Source organism: Spermophilus citellus (genome assembly GCF_964194105.1).
Source record: "Spermophilus citellus genome assembly, chromosome: 9".
Lineage (NCBI taxonomy): Eukaryota > Metazoa > Chordata > Mammalia > Rodentia > Sciuridae > Spermophilus > Spermophilus citellus.
The window spans coordinates 5,686,049-5,706,991 of record NC_138191.1 but is presented as its reverse complement, the minus strand read 5'-3'; the positions used below and the strand labels follow the sequence as shown (position 1 = coordinate 5,706,991).

General features: G+C 54.3%; 1 protein-coding gene across 3 annotated transcripts in view; it reads right to left on the bottom strand.

Moving 5' to 3' along the window:
* Positions 1–4,723: 4,723 nt before the first annotated feature.
* Positions 4,724–20,943, bottom strand: part of IL6R (interleukin 6 receptor) — a 46,352-nt gene continuing 30,132 nt past the window's right edge. For 2 of the 3 annotated variants that reach the window (XM_081306495.1, XM_081306496.1), the window contains 4 exons: positions 14,451–14,497; positions 13,340–13,412; positions 11,087–11,180; positions 4,724–8,274 (listed from right to left, as the gene is read on the bottom strand). In XM_081306495.1, the coding sequence (XP_081162621.1) occupies positions 8,043–8,274; positions 11,087–11,180; positions 13,340–13,412; positions 14,451–14,497 (446 nt within the window). In that variant the 3' untranslated portion in view covers positions 4,724–8,042. The remainder of the gene's footprint in view (positions 8,275–11,086; positions 11,181–13,339; positions 13,413–14,450; positions 14,498–20,943) is intronic. The other variant, XM_081306497.1, reaches the window with a different exon arrangement.

Below are 20,943 nucleotides of genomic sequence, written 5' to 3'. Positions count from 1 at the left end.
CACTGAGCCACGTCCCCAGCCCTATTTTGTATTTTATTTAGAGACAGGGTCTCACTGAGTTGCTTAGCACCTTGCTTTTGCTGAGGCTGGCTTTGAACTCACGATCCTCCTGCCTCAGCCTCCCGAGCCACTGGGATTACAGGTGTGCACCACCACACCTGGCCTCCCTGCACTTAACAGAATGTCAAGCTTTATTAGAGACCAATGTTAACAAACCACCTTGTGCCCTTTGACAATGAGTATCTTTAGACAATTTAATTTTGTCTGTGACCCCCCACCGACTTACATTTACTTATTTATTTTTATGTAGTTAGTTTTGCAGTACTAGGGATTGAACTCAGTGCCTCACACAAGCTAGGCAGGTGCTGTACCACTGATGATGATGATGATGATGATGATGATGATTTTGAATTTTGAGACAGGATCTCACTAAGTTGTCCAGGCTGACCTTGAACTTGCAATCCTCCTGCCTCGGCTTCCCAAATCACGGGGATTACAGTCATGAGCCACCACACCTGGCCTTTGCACTTCCTAATATTCTTTCTTTCTTTACTTATTTGTTTATTTATTTAGAAGTAGGTTCTTGGTTCATGGCCCAGACTGACCTCCAACTCCTTTCTGATACATTTTATTCTTTAAAAAATTATAACGTGCTGGGTGTGGTGTCTGTAATCCCAGCTGCTCAGGAGGCTGATGAGGTGGGAGGATTGCAAGCTCCACTGATCTTCCTGCCTTAGTCCCCCAAGTATCGGGGACTCCAGGCATTCACCACTGGGCTGGGTCTTCATTATTTTGTAGGCAGAACTTGATGGAACTATTCCAAAATAGAAGGATTGTAATTACTTACTGAAATTTTTTCTTTCATTGTAAAAACATGTTCAGTCCTGGGGATTGAACCAGGAACCTGTTCCTGCCAGGCGAGCGCCCAGCTACTGAGCGACATCCCCAGCCCCTGGTGAAAAAAAAAAAAAAAGTTTTCAATAGGAAAAAAGAAAGAGCGAAGTCAGTCTTGGATGATTCCCTAAATGCTCCTAGAGTGTCGCAGACTCCACTTGTCTCTTCTCAGGACAGCTCCGTCCCCCCTGGGTCCTGCAGGCGGACCCTCCACCGGAACCCTCTGCCCCAGTTTCCATAGCTGAGTCTCCCCTTTCCTGACCCCCTCCCTCCCCCCATCAGTCATTCTCTTCCACCGACAGCTGTGTGGCCCCCTGGGGTGCTGCCAGGTCCTGGAGAAGGCCACTCCCTGTCCTTGTACCACCACAGCCCCGCCCCCGTCCAGTACTGTTCCTGGATGAATCTTCCCACAGTGGAAAGTGCCACCACTCACCCTTCCAGCCAGAGGGGACCTGAGTGTCCCGCCCCCACCAATAAAGCACAGCTCTGAGGATTCTGAGGAAGCTCATTAAAACTGATACCAAGAAACAGCAAGAGAAGAACCAGATCATTGTGCACATCCAGAGCTGTGGGCAGGATGGATGGACAGGAAGCGATTTGCTTCCTCCCTGATGAAGCAGCATCAATTTTAAGGGGCTAGCTCCCTCCCTCCCCTTTGTGACCCATCTTCTTTGTGGTCTGGCAGCTGTGGAGTCACCTAGGAGAGCCCCTGGACGCTGCCTTTGTGGGCTCGGGCTCCCACGGGCTGGGCTTCCAGCCCCTCTGCACACTGATGGGCCCAACCTACCAGATGAGGAGCCATGTCCTTCTCCTCTGGGGACAAGTAGGCAAGACCCCACCCAGCACAGGGAAAGAGTACCCGTCCTGAGAAAGAGAGGCCTGCCCACCGGGAGTCACCAGTGGGGGTGGGGACCGGAGCCCCATGGCAGGACAAAAGCCCCAGGCTTGGGGGTGGGCGGGCCCAGGTGTGGAGTCCAGCTCACCTCCTAACTGGACCTCCTGCATCTCCCTTCCCCTCTGTCAGCAGGTGAAAATACTACCTTGCAGCCTCATTAGGGCAAGATGTATTGTCAGTAAAGCCCCTCGTTGGGGGTTGGGTAATAATAGCCAGTGATATTAGTTGTTTTTATTTTATTCATTTTGCGGTGCTGAAGATGAAACCAGGGCTTCAAGCACGCTTGGCACACCCTCTGTCACTGAGCCACACCCCAGCCCTTGTTAGCTAATGTTGATAGGTGACCTCTACCAAAAAGGAACTATAAACTTCTAGGGAAGCAGCGAGGCTGGCCATATACGGCTTTGCTGCCTGTAGACTTTGTTTCCTACTTGATTCCCACAGTCACGTGCTGCTGTAGGACTCTCCCTCCAGTCCCGTGGGCAGCAGAGGTCCTCAGAGCTGGCGGCACAGTGGGAACACCTGTGGACCTTACAGTGCATATTAGACACCTGCTGCTGTGACCCCAAGGACCCGGGGCGGGAGCCTGCTCTTCTGATACACGGACCCATGCACTGAAGACATCCACTGATGCACAATAAGTTCTAGAATACGGGGTCCCCAAGGCACCCAGTCATCTGTGGTTCAGAGTTCATCGTTACCTTCATCTGAGTCATTTAGGGGAGCTTATTTAACTTTCTGAGCTTGCACCAGACCTTCTGAGCTGGAATCCTTGTGGGTGAAGCCAACGTGGGATTGTAACAGCTGATGGAGGAGAAGCCGTTGCACACTGTGTGTATCGTGCTCCTCGGGAGAGCGGGCTGCCTGCTCGGAGGGTGCGAGCACTTTGGCCTCTCCCTCCATCTGTTGCTGGCCGCAGATGACAACATGTCCCACTTGAGTGTCTCCAGCATTTTAAAACTTCCACTAAAGCCCAGCAGAGTGGTACACACCTGTGATCCCAGAGACTCAGGAGGCAAGGCAAGAGAACCTCAAGTTCAAGGCCATCCTGGGGAACTTAACAAGACCCTATCTCAGATCTCAAAAATAAAAAGGTAAATTATTGTAAGAATTGTAATGCAAAAAAAAAAAAAAGAAAGAAAGAAAGAAAAAATAAAAAGGGCTGGGGGTGTTGCTCAGTGGTAGAGGGCCCCTGGGTTCAGTCCCTAGAACCAAAAAGAAAAAGAAGAATCATCTCTCCTTGAACGGTTAGGGGTGTAATAGCTCAGTGGTCGAGTGCTTGCCTAGCTCCGAGCAAGACCCAACACCAAACCCTTTTATTAAGGAGTGATGCACACATTTAAAAACCAAAATAGAGTACAATTTCCTTCCTGATAAATTTTATTCTTTAAAAAAAATTATAATGTGCTGGGTGTGGTGGCTGTAATCCCAGCTACTCAGGAGGCTGATGGGGTAGGAGGATTGCAAGTTCAAGTCCAGCCTGAGCAACTTAGTGAGACCCTGTCTCAAAGTTTAAAAAAAAATATAAAGGGTTGGGGAAATACCTCAGTGATAGAGCACTGCTGGATTCAATCCTCAGTACTGGAAAGTACAGATATATGAAAATGTAGCTTCCCGTTTGTCACAGCACTAAACGTCGGAGAGCTTTATTAAGCATTTCGAAGTCATCTTGGAAGGAGCTCCCTAGTTAAACGTCACATACACCTGGAATGTGAATGTTTCACAATTTTACTGAAGATCTTCATTTCATTCATGAGTTGACCTCCACTCGTCCCTGGGGCGGGATGTGCTGGTCCCCCTCCCAGCCCTCACACGCTCAGTGCTGCGTTGTGACATTTCAGGGGCCAGCAGCCACCTCTGCTGCACAAGGTGGCAGCCCTGTCTCCAGCGCCACCTGCACTCCTCACAGAGCTGCAGAAAGCACAGGTCCTTGGGCCTCGGTAAATAAGGGAGATGCTTTCTGAAGAGAGTTCCAGTGACTGAGTGTTCCGTCTCTATCACCATCTGCCGTCCCCAGCTCTCTGGAAAGAGCGCGGTAACCATGTCATCCTAGCAGGGAGCCGTGGGCAAGGGGAAGCGGCTCCTTCCATTTCCTGGCTCTGTGGACGGCTCCAGCCCTCTCCGCAGCCCACGCAGCCTACCCACCACGGGGGACATCTGGCTCCTGCCTTCTGCAAGACAGGGACCGGCTCTGAGGAGAGAACACGTTGTCCTGAGGGATCCAGGGAGTCCTGTGGGGCCGTCCTGTGGCTTTCCTGACTGCCCAGGCGGGGGGCCAAGCAGTGGGGGGCCCCAACTTGAGCTTTCGGTCTGACTTATGTCCTTCCCAGTCTCCCCTGAAGCTCCCTGTCCCAGTTCTGAGGTATTTACACAGCGGTTCCACCCACAAAGCGTCCCGTGATGGCCTTTCCTCTGTTTGGAAGACGTGGATGGCCGGGTCCCAGGCTCTTCCTCTCTAAGACCCTTTTCAATAGGGGACAGAGTCCGCCTATCTGAGGATCAGGAGTCCAGGGTGGCCTTTGTGATGGCATTAGCACCCCACCCCTGTCCAATAAACAGTCCTCTGATGAATAATGGCCCTTCCTTTTCCTTCCCCGCATGTCCATCATCTGCCAATGAAGTCGGTAAACATGGCAGACACACACACACACACACACACACACACACACACACACACACACCTTCCCCAAATCCCAGGACTCAGTTTCAAAACACTTTCATAATCAAAGCCTTTTGGGAAATTGCTACTTCTTGAGCTTCATCTGATTTTTTTCTTTCCCCCAGAGAGCCTTGAATCCCGCCTCAAGAGGAAATCTCCCCCCAAATAGTGCTTCTTGATCACCCACCCTTTGTGGCTCCTTTCTCCCCGTGAATCATGCAAGTCTTTATTTTTGCATGATCCCAGGTGCCCACAGCAAAATGACATCTCAAGCGTCTTTTTTAGAAATGATTTTATTTCAAACATTTACCATGTTCACTTTAAGTGCAAAATAGCGATGAAAGGGAAAAAGCGTTGAAAAATTAAAATACACTGACATCAGCCTTTGGTATTGGTTTTCAGGTAATTAAGAGGGAAGTCCCTTAAAACAATGATCTGTTTCTCTCCAAAAGCGATGCCGAGCTGAGGTATCGTGGTCAGCAGGCGTGGGCTCCTCCAGCGAGGTCTCTCGCTGTCCCAGTCCTTCCCTTCCAAAGCAGATCTCCATCTGAGCACATGTTCAGAAAACTGACAATGTTCCTTAACGATCATCAAGGTTGCCATGGGAACTCCCTGGCGCTGGCGCCCAGCCACACTAGGGACAGAGGCTGGAAGGACCATTAGGGGACGCCTGGGAGTGCCTGGCCCAAAGCCGGAGGCAGCTGCCGGAGCCTGATGGTGACAGCCCCATGGCAGGTTGCTGTTTGGGGAAGGACCATTGGTGGCCCCCGTCTCTCCAAATGAGGACAGATTCTCACCATCTCCACCTGGGGCTGGGGTTGGGACACCTTCCCAAGTGGGTCAATGTTAAGGACCTGCCATGGGACCAGACAGCGCCGGAGCAGCTGGGCAAGACATTCCGGAACAATCTTCAAGAGACTCACAAGCCATGGCCAGCCCCAGGCTGCCCGGCTGGGCTCTACTCAGGACCACAACAGAGCCCACGCCTTGCTTCCGAGACAGCGGGGAGTGGTGGAGGCCCAGCGTGAGTTCAGGGTCCGGCCAACAAAGGGCCGGGGGGGGGGGACCCCATCAGAGCAAACCGCGGAGTCCCCCAAAGACCTTGTACCACACACATCCAATGTTCTTTAAAAACATGTCATTAATGCTACAAGAACTGATGATCCCTTTAGGTCAGACCTGGATCCAGCATATCTTCGACTGGGCCCACCCAACAAGATGGGCTTCTGAATTCGTGCATCCCTCCTCCCTCAGTGGTCCCTGTCCACACACTTCAACGTCTGAGGGAGCAGGCCGTAGGTGGGTGTCGGCCCTGTTGAGGATCCAAGGCAGCCTGTGGGCTGCGGGGACCTGAGGAAGAGTGATCCCTGGGACTAGTGGACAGAGACGTGTCCAGGCACCATTCAGACACAGAAAGCCTCAGGCAGAGGCCTGGCCACGAAGCAGACTCTGAGCCCAGAGAGGCCAGGCCTCCCTCCACTGACACTAGCTTACAACAGGTAAAGGGGGAACCCTCTGTGATAACGCCACCCCCCCCCCAAAAAAAAAAGGCAGTTCCGTTGCGATAATCGTGAAAGCAATAACAATTTGGAGATCAGAGCTGCCTGGCTCTCAGAGACGACGAACTCTCTAGGTCTCACGTCCCCCGCCAGCAGCCCTGCCTGGCTGCGGGCAGAACCGGGTGAGAGTTAAAGGGCCGTGGGCAGAGTCACACTCTCCCATGCAGATCCTCATTCTCACATTTCCTTTCACAGCATCTTTGTGATTCAGAAACCTGACAGAGGTGGGGGGGAAGGAGACCACCAACACCTGCTTGACTGTGGTCAAGCCCGCGGACCACCTGCCTAAGGCGGCAGGATGTGAAGAGCCATCAGGGCTCCAGGCAGTGGCGCCTGGAACCCAGCACTTGTCAAACACATGGGGGCTTCCACCCCTCGCCAGTGCCTGGTGGCCGTGGTGTTTTTCTAAAAGGGTAAACTTCTAGAAAAGTCTTGTGGCCTGGTAAATTCAGGGTCTGTGGCTCCACAGCTCGTTTTAATCACCGCTCTCCTCGGCGGTCACCTGTCTGGGTGACACTATCATCACTGAGTTCTCAAAGCCCCGACAGGAAAGTGAGCTGGTGGTTATGGGGTGTCACCGCTGAACACCGAGCGGCTGCTTCCACGGGAGCTGAGCCGAATCCAGTTCAAGGAACAAAACAAAAAGAGGAAGAAACCCAGGTAAGGGGTTTTTATAAAAAATGAACCTCCCTTCTGAGTCTCAGTGGGGACTTTCTAGGACCCTGCCGGGTACTCGTGGGCGGCATGACAACAGGAAGGGGGACACCCTTCCCTTCCTAACCACCTGGGGGGCGCGGGCGGGGGGGGGGACAGTCACAAGTGACTTTTTCCCCAATTCAGAGAAGAGGCAGAGACTATTTTTACGGTTTGTAAGACAAAAACAAAATACGGAATGAAACCAGAATCTCTTCTCTATAAGGGAAACTTCTTCTCCTCCTTTTTTGAGTGGACTTGCTTTGGTGCTAAACAGAATCATTGTGCCCCGCCCCAAGTTATTTATAAACCGACATCCAGAGAAGACTGGGCCTCCCAGCACCTCAAGAGAAAAGAGCAGGTTTTTGAAAACACAAAGCACATTCTTGCCAGATTCGTTTTTCCTTCCACACGGACATCGTCTACACCGATCACTCAGGTCCGGTCGGCACCATGGCCAACCAAGATGAAGTCAACTGGCTTGGCTCCCTCCGGTTTCCAGAGGCTGAGGTACCCCTCAGCTACAACAGGGGACCTTGAAGACCCTGTCCCTACTCCCCTCCTTCCTCTCTGCTTCTGTCCTCAAGCCCTGAGATCCCAACAGGGGTACAAAGTTGGCGCAGCTGCTTCTGTAGTCAGCAAAAGCCTAGGATTATCATTCACATTGAGCACAACGCTCGCGAGGAGCTAATTATGATTCCACTTAAACCCTCGGCCCTGAGACTTATTCCCCACCCCCGCACGCACACTCACACACACTCACACACCAGCTGCTTTTCAAGTGTGGGGGGAAGGCAGGAAAGAGCTCCCTCCCCAGCTTCAGTGGTTTGCACAAAGCCATCCTCAGGTCCAGGAAACAGAATGGCAAAGGCACTTGGGTTTCCAGAGTCGGAGGGACAAGGTGTGACTGGGCAGGGGCAGGAGCCAGCCACCACAGCAGGCCTCCTGGAAGCCCCTGCCCCTGCCTGAGGGTTTGGCCGGCAGAGATGAGTCTGGGTGTGGGGGTGCCCGGCAGCTCCTCCACACCCTCAGGCCCATCGAGTCTTGGCGTGGCTCTCTTCACAGTGTCCTGAGTCGCTGAGACCCCCCCCCCCAAGCAGAGCGCTTGGGAAGAGCGGTTTGAAAGCTCAACCACCTCCTCCTTCAGAACAGGTGCAGCAAGCCGATTTCCACCAGTCTAGAACCTTCCGCAGGCTCTTCCGTCAGAGTGAAGCCAAATGCCCCACGCCCCTGAGATGAGCTGGAATGGCAGTGAGAAGCGTCTTTCCAGAGCCAGTGTGGGCTGCGTCACCCACACTATTCAGCACCTTTGTCCCCCCGCTGCCAGGGGCCACCCAGACAGCTATCTGGCGAAGAAGTAGTCTCTGTTGCTGATGTCGTAAGGGCTCTGCGAGTCCCTGGCATCCGGTCGGCTGTGGCTCGAGGCGTTGTCCGAGCCGAGGCTGCGGGGGGACACGGGAGGGGAAAGGAGGGGGACCAGCACAATGGTGGGCTTGGACTGCCCCAGGGAATACGGCGGGTGCACGCCCGTCTTGCACTCTTTCAGGGCCTGTGGCTTCCACGTCTTCTTGAACCTGCACACAAACACACACAGACACATCACACCCATGGTCCCCTGTGATGAATTCAACAGCTGGTGGCCCTGGAGGTCTGGGGCGCCCAGGCTCGGCTCCAAGGCGCGAGGATGATTCATCCCATCAGCAGCTGGTCTCAAACCCCAGAGATTCCACCAGCCTCCGGAGAGCGGCTGAGTTCCCAAGCATCCCAAGAAGGGAGGCCTCCAGGGCTAGGCCAATTTACAAAGGGGGCTGAGGCAGGCGGGTCGTCCTGCTAATCCCTTCATTTGTCCTGTCCCACAGGCTATCCGTCCTCAGTCCCCAATCCATTTATTTTTGAAAAGGGAAACATCAAGACATGGTGGATCACGCCCGGGATCCCAGTGACTCAAGAGGCCGAGGCAGGAGGACCCCAGGTTCTAGGCCAGTCCAGGCCACTTAACAAGACCCTGTCTCAAAACAAAAAGTAAAAAGAGCTGGGGATGTGGCTCAGTGGTAGGGCACCCCCGGGGCTCAATCCCCAGGACTAAAAAACAAAACAGCAATGTCTTCTTTTAGTGGGAAGGAAAATGGGCCTCCTTCAGATCAAGGCCAGCAGGAAGAACACTTGAACCGCCGTTCAGTGTTGGTGACACTCCCGTCCCTGACATTCCCATTCCCCCCCCACACACACTCTCCCTGAGCCTCTGGTCCGTCCCACCCAACCAGCGCGAGCGCCCACCCTCACGCTGTGGGCTCCTGGGCACAGGTTGACTCATCCGACAGGAAAGTCGGTTCTAAACAGGAAGGAGATAGACATCTATCTCTCTGATCACAGCCTCGCTCACGGGGCTCCACACTGGGCCCAAAGCCAGGCTCAGCAACGGAGAGAAGTCACTTGACAACTCAGAGAAAGAGGAGATGGTGGCATTGATCTCCAAAGGTGCAGCCGGTCTCCTTCCTGAAGGGGCCCTTCACCCTCGCCCAGGCAGCCGGACCTCTTCTCCCCCGTCTCCTGACCACCTTGTGGCTGACCTGTTCCCCAGAGTGGGAGAAAGATGGTCTCCCTGAGTCCAGCACATACATATCAGTGGCTCCAGGAGGCATCACGGGGAGGAAGGGAAACCAACATCAAAAACAAAATTTGGGCATTTTCCTTGGCTTCTTTTTATATCAGCAGGCTATTCCTGTCCTTGTGAGGATAGATCATTGATAGTTGGCTCCACGTCTGCCTTTGGCTCTGAGCCCACTGACCAAATGGAATAAACAACCCCAGAATGTGACTTAGGGCTTCGCCACTCGGGTCCCACACAGGAAGAGCCCAGCGGGGTGCTTATTGAAGTTTTGCTGAGTCCTTGAGTGGAATTCTCCTCCCCTGTGAGAAGATAGAGGACAGATTCTTTATACTCTGGATTGCAAAATATTCAGACCCTCTGACCGAGAAATTCCTCTTCTGGGAATAACAGAGCTATGGAGAGGCTTATGGCACAAAGATGTCTAGCACAGTGTTGTTTATAAAAGCAGAACAACATCCAACTGCCCAATAATAGGAGACTGGTTTAGTGAACTTGGGTATTAGTCCCGGATAGAGGGATCTGCAGCTAATGAAAGTGAGGTGCAAATAATTTGTAATTACATGAAAAAAAATGCTTATATTAGAATGCTAAATTTAAAAAGTAGGAGCAGGGCATAGTGGCACACACCTGTAATCCCAGCAGCTCTGGAGGCTGAGACAGGAGGATTGTGAGTTCAAAGCCAGCCTCAGCAACTAACAACTCAGTGAGAATCTGTCACTAAATAAAATAGGGCTGGGGATGTGGCTCAGTGGTTGAGTTCGATCCCCCTATACCAAAAAACAAACAAACAAACAAAAAAAAACAGTTCTTTATCTAAAAGAGGTTTTGTTTGTTTGTGGTACTGGGGATTGAACCCAGGGGCATTTGATCACTGAGCCACATCCCCAGCCCTTTTTATTTTTTTATTTGGAGACAGGGTCTCATGAGTTTCTCAGGGCCTTGCTAAGTTGCTGAGTCTGGCTTTGAACTCACGATCCTCCTGCCTCAGCCTCCCAAGCTGCTGGGATCCATGCCCGGCTCAGCGGCTCTGTTGGTAGCTCTCACCCACACACCTGTAGTCACCTATCCAGTCTGCCCTCCGCATTAGACATCTCCACCCTATCGGCCTCTGTCCTGCAGCGCTGGGTCAGGGTAGCCTCCGAGTGGGCGCTCTGTGTGCTGGAGGTGCCTTCATTCGCTGAGTGAATGACTGGATGAGCAAATGCTCCCAGATGGTGTGTGTGTGGAAATGGGATTGAACCCAGGGGCACCTGACCTCTGAGCTGTATCCCCAGCCCCTTTTTTAAATTTTTTTTAAGTTATTTTGATCCCAGGGGCTTGGGAGGCTGAGGCAGGAAGATCACAAGTTCAAAGCCAGCCTCAGAAACTGAGCAAGGCCCTAAGCCACTTGGATTTTTTTATGTGGAGACAGGATCTTTCCAAGTCGCCACGGCGAGCCTCAAACTCGCAATCCTCCTGCCTCCCAGGGTCTCCTGAGTCACTGGGATTACAGGGGTGCACCACCACGCCCGCCAGCTGGGGCCTCCCAAGACCCCAAAGCGCTTCTCTGTGTGTGTGCGTGCGTGTGTGTACGTGTGTGTTGCATGTGTGTGCACATGTGTGTGTGTGCGTGCGTGCGTGCACATGCTGCTGGGCTAGAACCCAGGGCGCGCTGCTCCCCAGGCCAGGGCTCTACACCAAGTCCCGTCCCCAGCCCCTGGACATTCGGTGATTCCGGGGTGAAGGGCAGCTAGATCCGAAACACAGGACGTCACGGAGACCCCTGCCCGTCTCACCTCAGGACGATGCCGACGCACAGCAGCGAGCCGAAGGCCAGGCTTCCCCCAGCTACCAGGAACGTGGGCAGCGGGACGGGCAGAGAATCTTGCCCTGGAGAAGGAGAAGAAGGGTTGGGCTGGGGCGAGGCTCAGGGGAGAGGCTGCCTCGCACGCACAGGCCCTGGTCAGTCCCCAGCACCACAAAAAGAAAGGAGGAGACACAGGAGGGACAGAGGCCAGGTGGCTGGTGCTGTCATGAGCCTCAAGAGCCCCACTCCGCCCAGTGGCACAGGTCGCCCCCTTGTCTCCCAGAAGGCCCTGCCCACCGGGCTGCAGCCCTGTGCGGCCCAGGCCCTACCTGACCGGTAGGTCTCAGACTAAATGAGGTCACTTCCTTTGAGAAGGGACCCCCACTCAAGCTGAGTGTCCCCCTGGGTACCCCCAGTCCCTCCAAGCTGGCTCTCTGGCCAGAGGAGGCGGGTGCCTCGGCCCTGCTCCCAGTGGCTCCCGTGGCCTGGTCCAAAGCAGCCCTCAAAACGTGTCACTGAATGAAGGAAAGGACAACCCAGCTTCATAATAGCCGTGTCTTGTCCCAGAAAGACCCTTCCTACGAGTGCCAGAGACCCCGGACCGGCCAGAGGGACACCTAAGCAAAGCCACCACTGTCCGGCTGCGAACGCAGAAGCCCCAGCCGGTGGACCAGGACCTCGGCCTCCCACGAATGGTGCCCACTGCTGGTGTAGACGCCACCCAGGGCCAGGCACTGCCCAGCAGCCTGACTGGTGAGCGTTCACGGACCTCAAAGACAGGTCTCCTGGGGCGCACCCCACACCTTGACAGGAAGAGCAGACGCCTGCCGCTCAGGATCACTACTTCGTCCTCCGTCACCATCCTCCTCCCTCATTCAGTAAAGTCTGGAAGGTCCCGGGGCCAGGCTTGGCTCTAAGTCTCCAGGACACAGAAAGGCATGACGGAGAAGACCCTCCCCCTGGACACGACACTGTGGTCAAGGGAGGCAGACTAACAAGTCACGTGCAAGGTGACGTCAGCGGTGGCCACGGCGGTGATGACAAGCGAACCATAGGCCTGGCACAGTGCCCACGCCTGGAACCCCGGCGACTCTCGAGGCCGAGGCAGGAGGATGGCCAGTTCAAAGCCAGCCTCAGCAACTCAGCGAGGCCCTAAGCAACTCAGTGAGACCCTGTCTCTAAATAAACTATGATAAAGGGGCTGGGGCTGGGGAGGTGGCCTTGTGGTTAGTGCCTCTGGGTTCAATCCCCACTACCAAAAAGAAAAAAGAAAAGCAAACCCAGGAAGGGAAGAGAGTCTCCACGGGAGAGGGGACCTCTGTCATACATGAGGGTCAGGAACGGGCTCTCTGAGAAGGGAGCCTTTGAGCAGAAACCTGGGTGGTAGGAAGGAGCTGGTCAAGTGGAGGGTGGAAGAAGAACATCCAGACAGAGGAACAAGCAGGTGCAAAGGCCCTGAGGTGGGGGAGCAGAGGGAGAGGGAGGATGGAGGAGCTGAAGTCTGTGCTGTCCCAGCTGGGCAGAGCTCAGCCCCGGGTCCGGTAGCTCCTCCAGGTGCGCTGCGCACACTGGGCTGTCCACCTGGAAGGAGCCAGCCAGGCAGGGACCCCGGACCCAGGACCTCCTCGGACAGCCCGGGAGTCATCCAGGAACTGCCCAGCCTCTGACCCTGGAGCCAGGACCCCCGAGTCCCGCACATTTAGTCCAACGCACAGGACCTGAAGCTGTGGGGAGCCGGGGGCGGGAAGGCAAGGTTCTCAGGACAAAGACCTCCCGTCTGCATGCCATTTCTGACTCCAGAAACGTGGTGGGTGGCACACACATTTGTATCCTGGGCCAACTGTGAAATAGTTCACTGCTTCCTCCCTTCTGCGCCTGGTCCCCTCGCTAAGTTTTAGCTAACCACGTCACACTTGAATGAATCGGGTCATTAAATATTTCTGCCGTTGATCCTCTGCCAAGTACCCAAATAAGAAAAGATTTTATGCAAAGAGTCTCGTGTCCACCAGATCAGAGGAAGACAAAGATATCCCATCCTGCCGGGAGCAGTAGCACAGGCCTGTAACCCCAGGGACTCGGGAGGCTGAGGTAGGAGGACTGCAAGTTTGAGGCCAGCCTCAGCAAGTTACCAAGATCTCATCTCAAAATAAAAAGGGCTGGAGATGTGACTCAGTGGTAATCCCCAGTACACACACACACACACACACACACACACACACACACACTCGTCCCCAGTCCTGACCTGGGAGGCTGGTTGCTTTTTCAGAAACCTTCCTTCGGCCTTCCTCCTGCTCCTCTTCCTCAGTAGTAGGCACCTGGGAGAGACACGCCACGTTACAGGCCCGTTTCTCTGGATCCCAACATCATCCAGACCCAGTTTGGGCGCCACCTTCTCAAAGACCTCCCTGGGCCACCCTGGGCTTCCCTTTCTCTGTCTCGTGACCTCCCAGGTCCTGGAAGTGTGTCACCTCCAACTCTTTCACTGTGACAGGATTCCTGGCGTCTCCTGTTTAAGGCAAGGATTCCACTCCCTCTGCCTCGATCCCCAGAGTGGGAGGCACAGCCCCTGTGCCAAGGAGACGCTCCACAGACACCAGAAGCAGCAACCTCCTTACAGCCTGGTGCCAGGGGTAGAGGCCGCTGCCCACTGGGAAACGCCTGGCCTGGAACCCTGGCCAGCTGTGTGACCCTGGGCAGATTGCTTAACCTGCCTGGTCTCGGTTCGGCTCCCTCCTAGGGTCAGAGTGAAGCAGGACGGGGCCAGGTCTCCAGTCGGCCTCGCTCCCCTGGGACCTGCACTGGGAGAGCTCGGGCCCCCAGCTATGGGCTTCCCCTGCAGCGGGTCACAGAGGTGCCCGGACAGTCCGGGAGCCTGGGCTCCTTCCCCGCGTTGCCCAGATCCAGGAGTGGCTGAGGCTCCCGGCTTAGCGTTTAGGGGATTGGAGGCCCCGGGAGGAGGCAGCGGTGAGGGTGAGGGAAATTGGATTACCCTAAGACCTGGTTAAGCAGCTTTGGGGGGAAAGCCTCTTGCAGCCAATTATGACACCAGGAGCCAAGGGAGGGACGGGATGATCCGAACTGTGTCTCAGGCTAAGCAGCTGGGGGTGCCCAAGAGGCTCAGAGAGAAGAGAGTGGCCACTGGACCCAGGCGTCTCCTGTGCCGGGAGAGGCTGCCCTGGCCCTCCAGCCCCGGGACATGGAATCGCTGTCCCTGCACAGAGACTTGGAGGGGGCAGAAATCGGCTCAGCTGCACTTCGGGAAGAGGCAGGGCTGGGCTTCAAATTCCCTCTGGGGCCAATCCCTGCAAACCACCAGGTGCTGCTGCCCAGACTCTCACAGGAACTGAGCTCACCTCCGCGGAGGGGGACGCAGAGGTCACGGCTGGAACACTCCTGGACTCTGCAGATAGAGGGCAGAGGGAAGGGCTGTCGTTAGTGACCGTGGGCCCTGGAGTGCTGACCAATGGCTCCAGAAGTAGAATAAAAATCATCACAATGTTATTTAAAAGCACATAACAGGGGCCGGGTGTGGTGGCGCACGCCTGTAATCCCAGCAGCTCGGGAGGCTGAGGCCGGAGGATCTCAAGTTCAAAGCCAGCCTCAGCAACTTAGCGAGGCCCTAAGCAACTCAGTGAGACCCTGTCTCTAAATAAAAAGTATAAAAAGGGCTGGGGATGTGGCTCGGTGGTTAAGTGCCCCTGGGTTCAATCCCTGAGACAATAAATAAATAAGTAAAAGAGCATAACAGGACATGGGATGCAGTTCAGAGGCAGAGAGCTTATCTAGCACGCACAAGGCCCGGGGTTTAATCCCAACCACCAACAGCAAAACAAACAAATAAAGGAGCATAATACGGGAAGTAACCAAATATCCAGCCCTAAGGGACAAGCCGTACAATTATGATAGAGACACATAATGTCATAACTGTGCATAACGGCCTACATGTGTCAAAATGTTACATTGTACCCCATCCATAGATCCAACTCTTCTGTCCATTTCAATATGAACAAAATAAGGAGCTGGATGCAAAGCCAAACTCCTACAATCTCAGTAACTTGGGAAGGATCAGATGTCGGAGGCCAGCCTCTGCAACTTAGTGACAGCTTGTCTCAAAATAAAACATAAAAAGGGCTGGGGATGTGGTTCAGTGGTAGAGAAGCCCTGGGTTCACTCCCCAGTACAGCAAAAAATAAAATAAGGGAAGAGGATGTGGTCAGCGCTTTCCTAGTGTGTGCAAGGCCCTGTGTGTTTGATTCCCCAGCACCCCAAGAATATAAAAATAAAAATAGGGAGGCTGAGGCAGGGGGATGGCAAGTTCAAAGCCAGCCTCAGCAACTTAGCAAGGCTCTAAGCAACTCAGGGAGACCCCGTCTCCAAATAGAATAATGAAAAAAGTGCCGCGGACGTGACTTAGTGGTTAAGCACCCCTGGGTTCAATGCACTAAAAATTGAAACATAATAAATAAAACTTCAAAATATATATATTTTATAAAAAATGTTGATGGTATGACATAATGTATGAAAAAATGCAAGACAAGAAAAAAGTCCTATAGTTTGATCAAAACTTGTTTTGTTGTTATTGTTCTTAGAGATACTAGGAAATGAACCCGGGATGCTTTACCAATGAGCTACACCTCCAGCCCTTTTTAAATATATATATATATTTTAGTTGTAGGTGGACACAATACCTTTATTTTATTTTTATGTGGTGCGGAGGATTAAACCCAGTGCCTCCCACATGCTACCGGAGTGCTCTAACACTGAGTCACAACCCCAGCCCCATCCTGCTCTTTTTTGAGATAGGATCTTGCTAAGTTGCTGAAGCTGGCCTCAAACTTGAGATCCTCCTGCCTCAGCCTCCCCAGTCGCTGGGATTACATGCATGCACCACCTCGCCCAGCTCTGACTGAAATTCTCTAAAGAAACACATTTATATTATTATCTATTGTACATTACACTAAATATAATCTATATTCATACACAGAAAAAATGGTCCGCATCAGCAGACATAAGCACTATTAGCATTTGAACTTCTTTCCACGCACCTTTTTTCAATAAAAGAGAATCACATGATCAGTGGGTCATCTTGGCCTGCATGGCGGAGCCCGGCTGGCGGGAGGCAGGAGGTGGACAGGTCCCCCTCCCAAGGCCACCCCACCCCTGGGAACTGTGTTTCCGCAGAAATCACTAATCAAAGTCAGACCTGGACAGGAGGCCAGGCCCGGCGGCAGCGGGCCCTTGGGGACCAGGCACTGGACCTTGGCCAGCCCGGGGTGGGACGCTTTGGATTTCAAAGTATTTTCTTGTCAGCCGTCACTTTTCCATGGAGTAATCAGATAACCAGAGAAATGGGGCACACCAGGAAGACAGCCCCCTGACCCAGGGGTAGGCAAGAGGGGGCTAGCAAGGACGGGAGAAGAAGGTGGCCCTGTTTCTGCTCAAGAGAGACTTTCCAGAGTGAGTGTGGCATCTCTAGGAAGGGAACAAACCACACATCAGCTGCCCTGGAGCCAGTGAAGGAATTTGTCCACTCTCCTCATTGTACAGAGAGGGAAAGCAACTTGTCTAAGGTCACACCGCAAGTTCGTCCAGAATTGAACCTCAAATTCACAGGAGGGGTCCAGTTTGTTTTGGTGGGAGGGGGGTCCTCACAGCCCAGCCTAATGGAAAACAGACTCCTGGGAGGGAGTGACTGAGGGACCAACAGAGCATGCAGAGGGCGCTGGAATGAAAACTAAAGCCAGGCATTGGTGGCGCACTAAACAGAGCACACAGCAACCACAGTCGGCCATTCAGGATAGAGGTGTCCCAGGCCCTGCTCAGCACGCCCCGAACCTCACAGGCCCTTCCTACACCTACGGCCTCAGGACCTGGCAATGAGACTCAGTCCCCAGGTTTACAAAGATCCCCAAAGCAGGGGAAGGCAAGAGCCACGCGTGTAGCTTCCGCCCTCAGTCCTGCCTCGGCGTAACGTGTGTCACAGCGTGTTCAACCTTCTTCTTGTGGTTCAGAGTTCTGGGGACAAAGTGGGAAACTTATTTTGGTCTTATCTGGAATGACCAAAAATGTTGGCAGAATGAATAAAACGTTTCTCATGTAGATGTGACATAGAACACAAGGCTGTTTTTCTCAGTACTGGGGACCAATTCAGGGGCAAGCCACATCCCAGCCCCCCTTTTTATTTTTTTTGTTTTGGGGCAGCCTCACTAAGTTGCCCAGGCTGGTCCTGAACTTGCGATCCTCCTGCCTCCGCCTCCCAAGTCTCTGGGATTGCAGGTGTGCGCCCCTGGGCCCAGCTCTAATGAAACTTTCTAAAAAGCTCCCTACATGACCCCGAAAATAGTCTGGTTCAGACTAAGTTGTCCCCTGTGAGGCGTGGGGGGCGGCAATTTGCATCATTATGAATAAAGGTGAAGAAGGTGGCCCTGTTTCTGCTCAAGAGAGACTTCCCAGCGTGACTAGGGCATCTCATTATAAATAAAAGGTCATTTCTGGTCAGGCGCAGAGGCTGCATCCAGCAAGACCCCGCCTCAAAACGAGAAGGGCTGGGGCGCAGCTCAGGGGGAGCACCCTTGGGGTCAACCCCCAGGACCAGAAAGACAGGTGGTGGCTTCTGTCTACACCGTATTCATAGTTCCGGGTTTTCTATATTTTATATTCAAAACAGAATGAATTCATGAACAAAATGAATGAGTGGACGAATGGCCTTATTCCAGTGAGATTAACTGGGTGGTCATCAGGCTGTCCCAAAGGCCTCTACACCAAGCTCAGGGGAGAGCCACAGGAGCCACGGGTGGTGTCTGGGAGGTGACAGGTCACAGTCTTGTGACTTAGAAACAGCATGGAGGACGCACAGTGCTTGAACACAAAAGCAGGAGACGGGTTTGGAGGCTCAACGGCCAGGTTCTGCTGAGACAGACAGCAGCTGAACCAGGTAGGTGGTCGGCTCCCAGTTCTGGAGCTGGGTGGGTCACGGTGTCCGTCCTGGACAGGAAGGCCCAGAGGTTTGGGAGCCACCGTGATGCCTTTGGCTTGGGTGGAGCCAAGTACCTGCTGCAGAGAGAGGCCCGCACAGGTGTCTGGGCGCTGACCACGACTCCGGCCCTGTGCCCGCTGCTTCCCATCATCGAGGCCTCCCAACCCGGCAAGGGAGGCTCTGGGTTGGGGGTTCTGGAGGCCAGCCTTACCACCCCCACTTGACAGATGAGCCACCGGGGGCTTGGTTAGGGACTCCCCCAAGGTCGGGCTGGTCCTAGGAGCAGGGTCAGCAGCTGGACCCAAGTCTGTCTCCCTGCAGACCAGTGCTCTGCCCCAGGTAGGCAAGGAGTGGGGTCAGCACGCCCAGCCGGACAGGCAGGTCCAAGGACCAGGCACAGTGACACAGGCCTGTGACCACAGCCACTGGGGAGGCTGAGGAGGAAGAGTCGAGTTTGAGGCTAGTGTGACAATTTAGTAAGACCCTGTCCCAAAATAAAGTTTTCTAGAAAGGGCTGGGCTGCCGTACGGCTCCCTGGGTCTGACCCCCAGTACCGGAAAAAGAGAGAGAGAGAGAGAGAGAGAGAGGGTACATGGAAGGAAAGAGCCCAGATGGAGGAGTGTGGGGAGCCACATCAGTGAGCAGGATGAGATCCCTGTGACCAAGCCCTCTTTGGCAGCTGTCCCACCTGGTGCTGAGGAGAGGAGCAAATGAGGTCCCCTGATGGGATGGCCCACGTGGGGAGAAGGTCCCACAGCTGCAGGTCCAGGCCAGGGGACCTAATGGCCTGCAGCTCCCTGGCGCTGGCCTCAGGCCACCCACATGTGTGACAAAGGCAAAACCCAACCTTCTCTACGGGGTGTGGCCCCCGTTCTTGGGGACTGGGAGAAGGAGTTAACGGGATTTTCAAACAGAAAAAAGAAGCCCCCCCCCCTCCGCCTGACGGAGTTTCCCTAGGCGCTCTGCCCCGGCTCGCGGTGAACAGGGGCCTGGGGACCCAGACTGCACATCCCTGCGTCAGAGAGAGGAGAGGGTGAAGCTGGGCGGACTCCCACTTGGGAGGAGCTGCCGGTCACAGGTGGTCTCTGCTCCTTGTGGTCAAGGGCCCCAGGAGCGTCTCCAAGAGCCACTACTGCAGGGGCTGACAGCAGTGTCCTGGCCTTGGTGGCCAAAGCAAGGGCCCTAAGACGGGGCGACGGCACCTGTCCCATGGGGGGAGGGGGGCATGCACACACACACACACACACACACGCACACACACACGCACGCGGCCCACTCGTCCCCACAAACATGCCTTGGTGCAGATGCTGGGCGGTGTCCCCAGCACCTGTGAAGTCCAGGCCCCGCGCCCCTCCTCCACCTCCGGCCCCTACACAGCTTCCCCCAGGGCGAGGCCAAGGCGGGCCTCTCCTCCTCCACTCAGACCCTCCAGGCAGCATCCTTTTTGTCTGGGCTTTCAGTGTTGAAGGTCCCTGGTACCAGGAAGCCCGGGGATAGAGTCCCTGGAGCCCTGACATGTCCCTAACAGTCACACGGCGCCACCGGCAGGAGAGCACGCCTCACCCGGTCTCCCAACCTCCTTCTCACTTTCCCCAACCTGCCCCCATTCCTATCCTGCGTCCCCCGTCGCATCCACCCTCCGTGGAGAGGGCGCTGCAGGTCTCTCTCCTGGATAAGTTCGTCGCGGGTGTGAAGATGCCATCCACCCGGGACAGGAGCTCAACTCTCCAGCTGCTCAGGAGGAGGAACCAGATTCTCTGAGCTCGTGGGGTCACTCCAGCACATGAGCCAAGGCTGGAAAGTCCAAGACAGTCCCCAGGCTGCCCAGATGGCCCCTGCTAGAGCGTCTTCCACAGAAGAGAGGATGCCAACAATTTAAAGAGATACGTCCACAAATGAGACCAGATTCAGGGGCAGGTGGCAGCCAAGTGAGAAACTCCCAACCCTCCCATGCAGCCGCCTGGCAAGAGGAGTGCAAGCAGATCTTCTGAGAACTCCGGAAGAATGCAGAGAGCAGGCTGGGCTCAGAGGAGCCCAGGGGACAGAGCAAGGCCAGTGCTGGCCCACGTAAGAAGACCTTCTAAATTGGGAGTGACGGCGCACACTTATAATCTCAGAGACTTGGGAGGCTGAGGAAGGAGGATTGCGAGTCCAAGGCCAGCCTCAGCAATTTAGCAAGCAACTGAGTGAGACCCTGTCTCTAAATAAAACACAAAATAGGGCTGGGGACGCGGCTCAGTGGTGAAGTGCCCCTGGGTTCAATTCTTGGTACCAAAAATAAGAACTAAGTGGACTCCTGTATTCACAGCTACTGGAGAGGCTGAGGCAGGAAGATCCCTTAAGCCTGGAATCTGAGACTCTGTCTCAAAAAGAGAGATAAAGAAAGGAAGGGAGAGGGGAGGGGAGGGCCCAAAGGCAAAGAAGATAACTAGTGTCGGGAGGTGGGTCTGTGCACTCCGCAGTGAATATGAAAGGGAGCAGGGAGACAGAAGTTCCTCAAAAAATTAAAAATAGAATTGCCACGTGACCCAGAAATTCCACTTCTGGGTGTCGACTCAAAAGAACCGAAAGCAGGAACTCCAACAGCTCTGTACGGCCTTGTCCACGGCAGCGTCATTCACGAAGCCAAGACAGAAGAGCCCAAGTGCCCCAGGACAGGGGAAGGAGGGCACCAGAGACGTGATTCTGCACAACAGCCCACCACCGCCTTCCAGAGGAGAGTCTGACCCAGGCTGCCACGTGGGTGGGCCCTGAAGACAAGTCACAGGCAGCGGAATGAGCCGGGTACCAGAGGACACGTCCCACGTGGCTCCACCTGTTTGAAGCACCCTGTCTCCAAACAAAAGGAACCATCTGGAGTCGTCACAGTC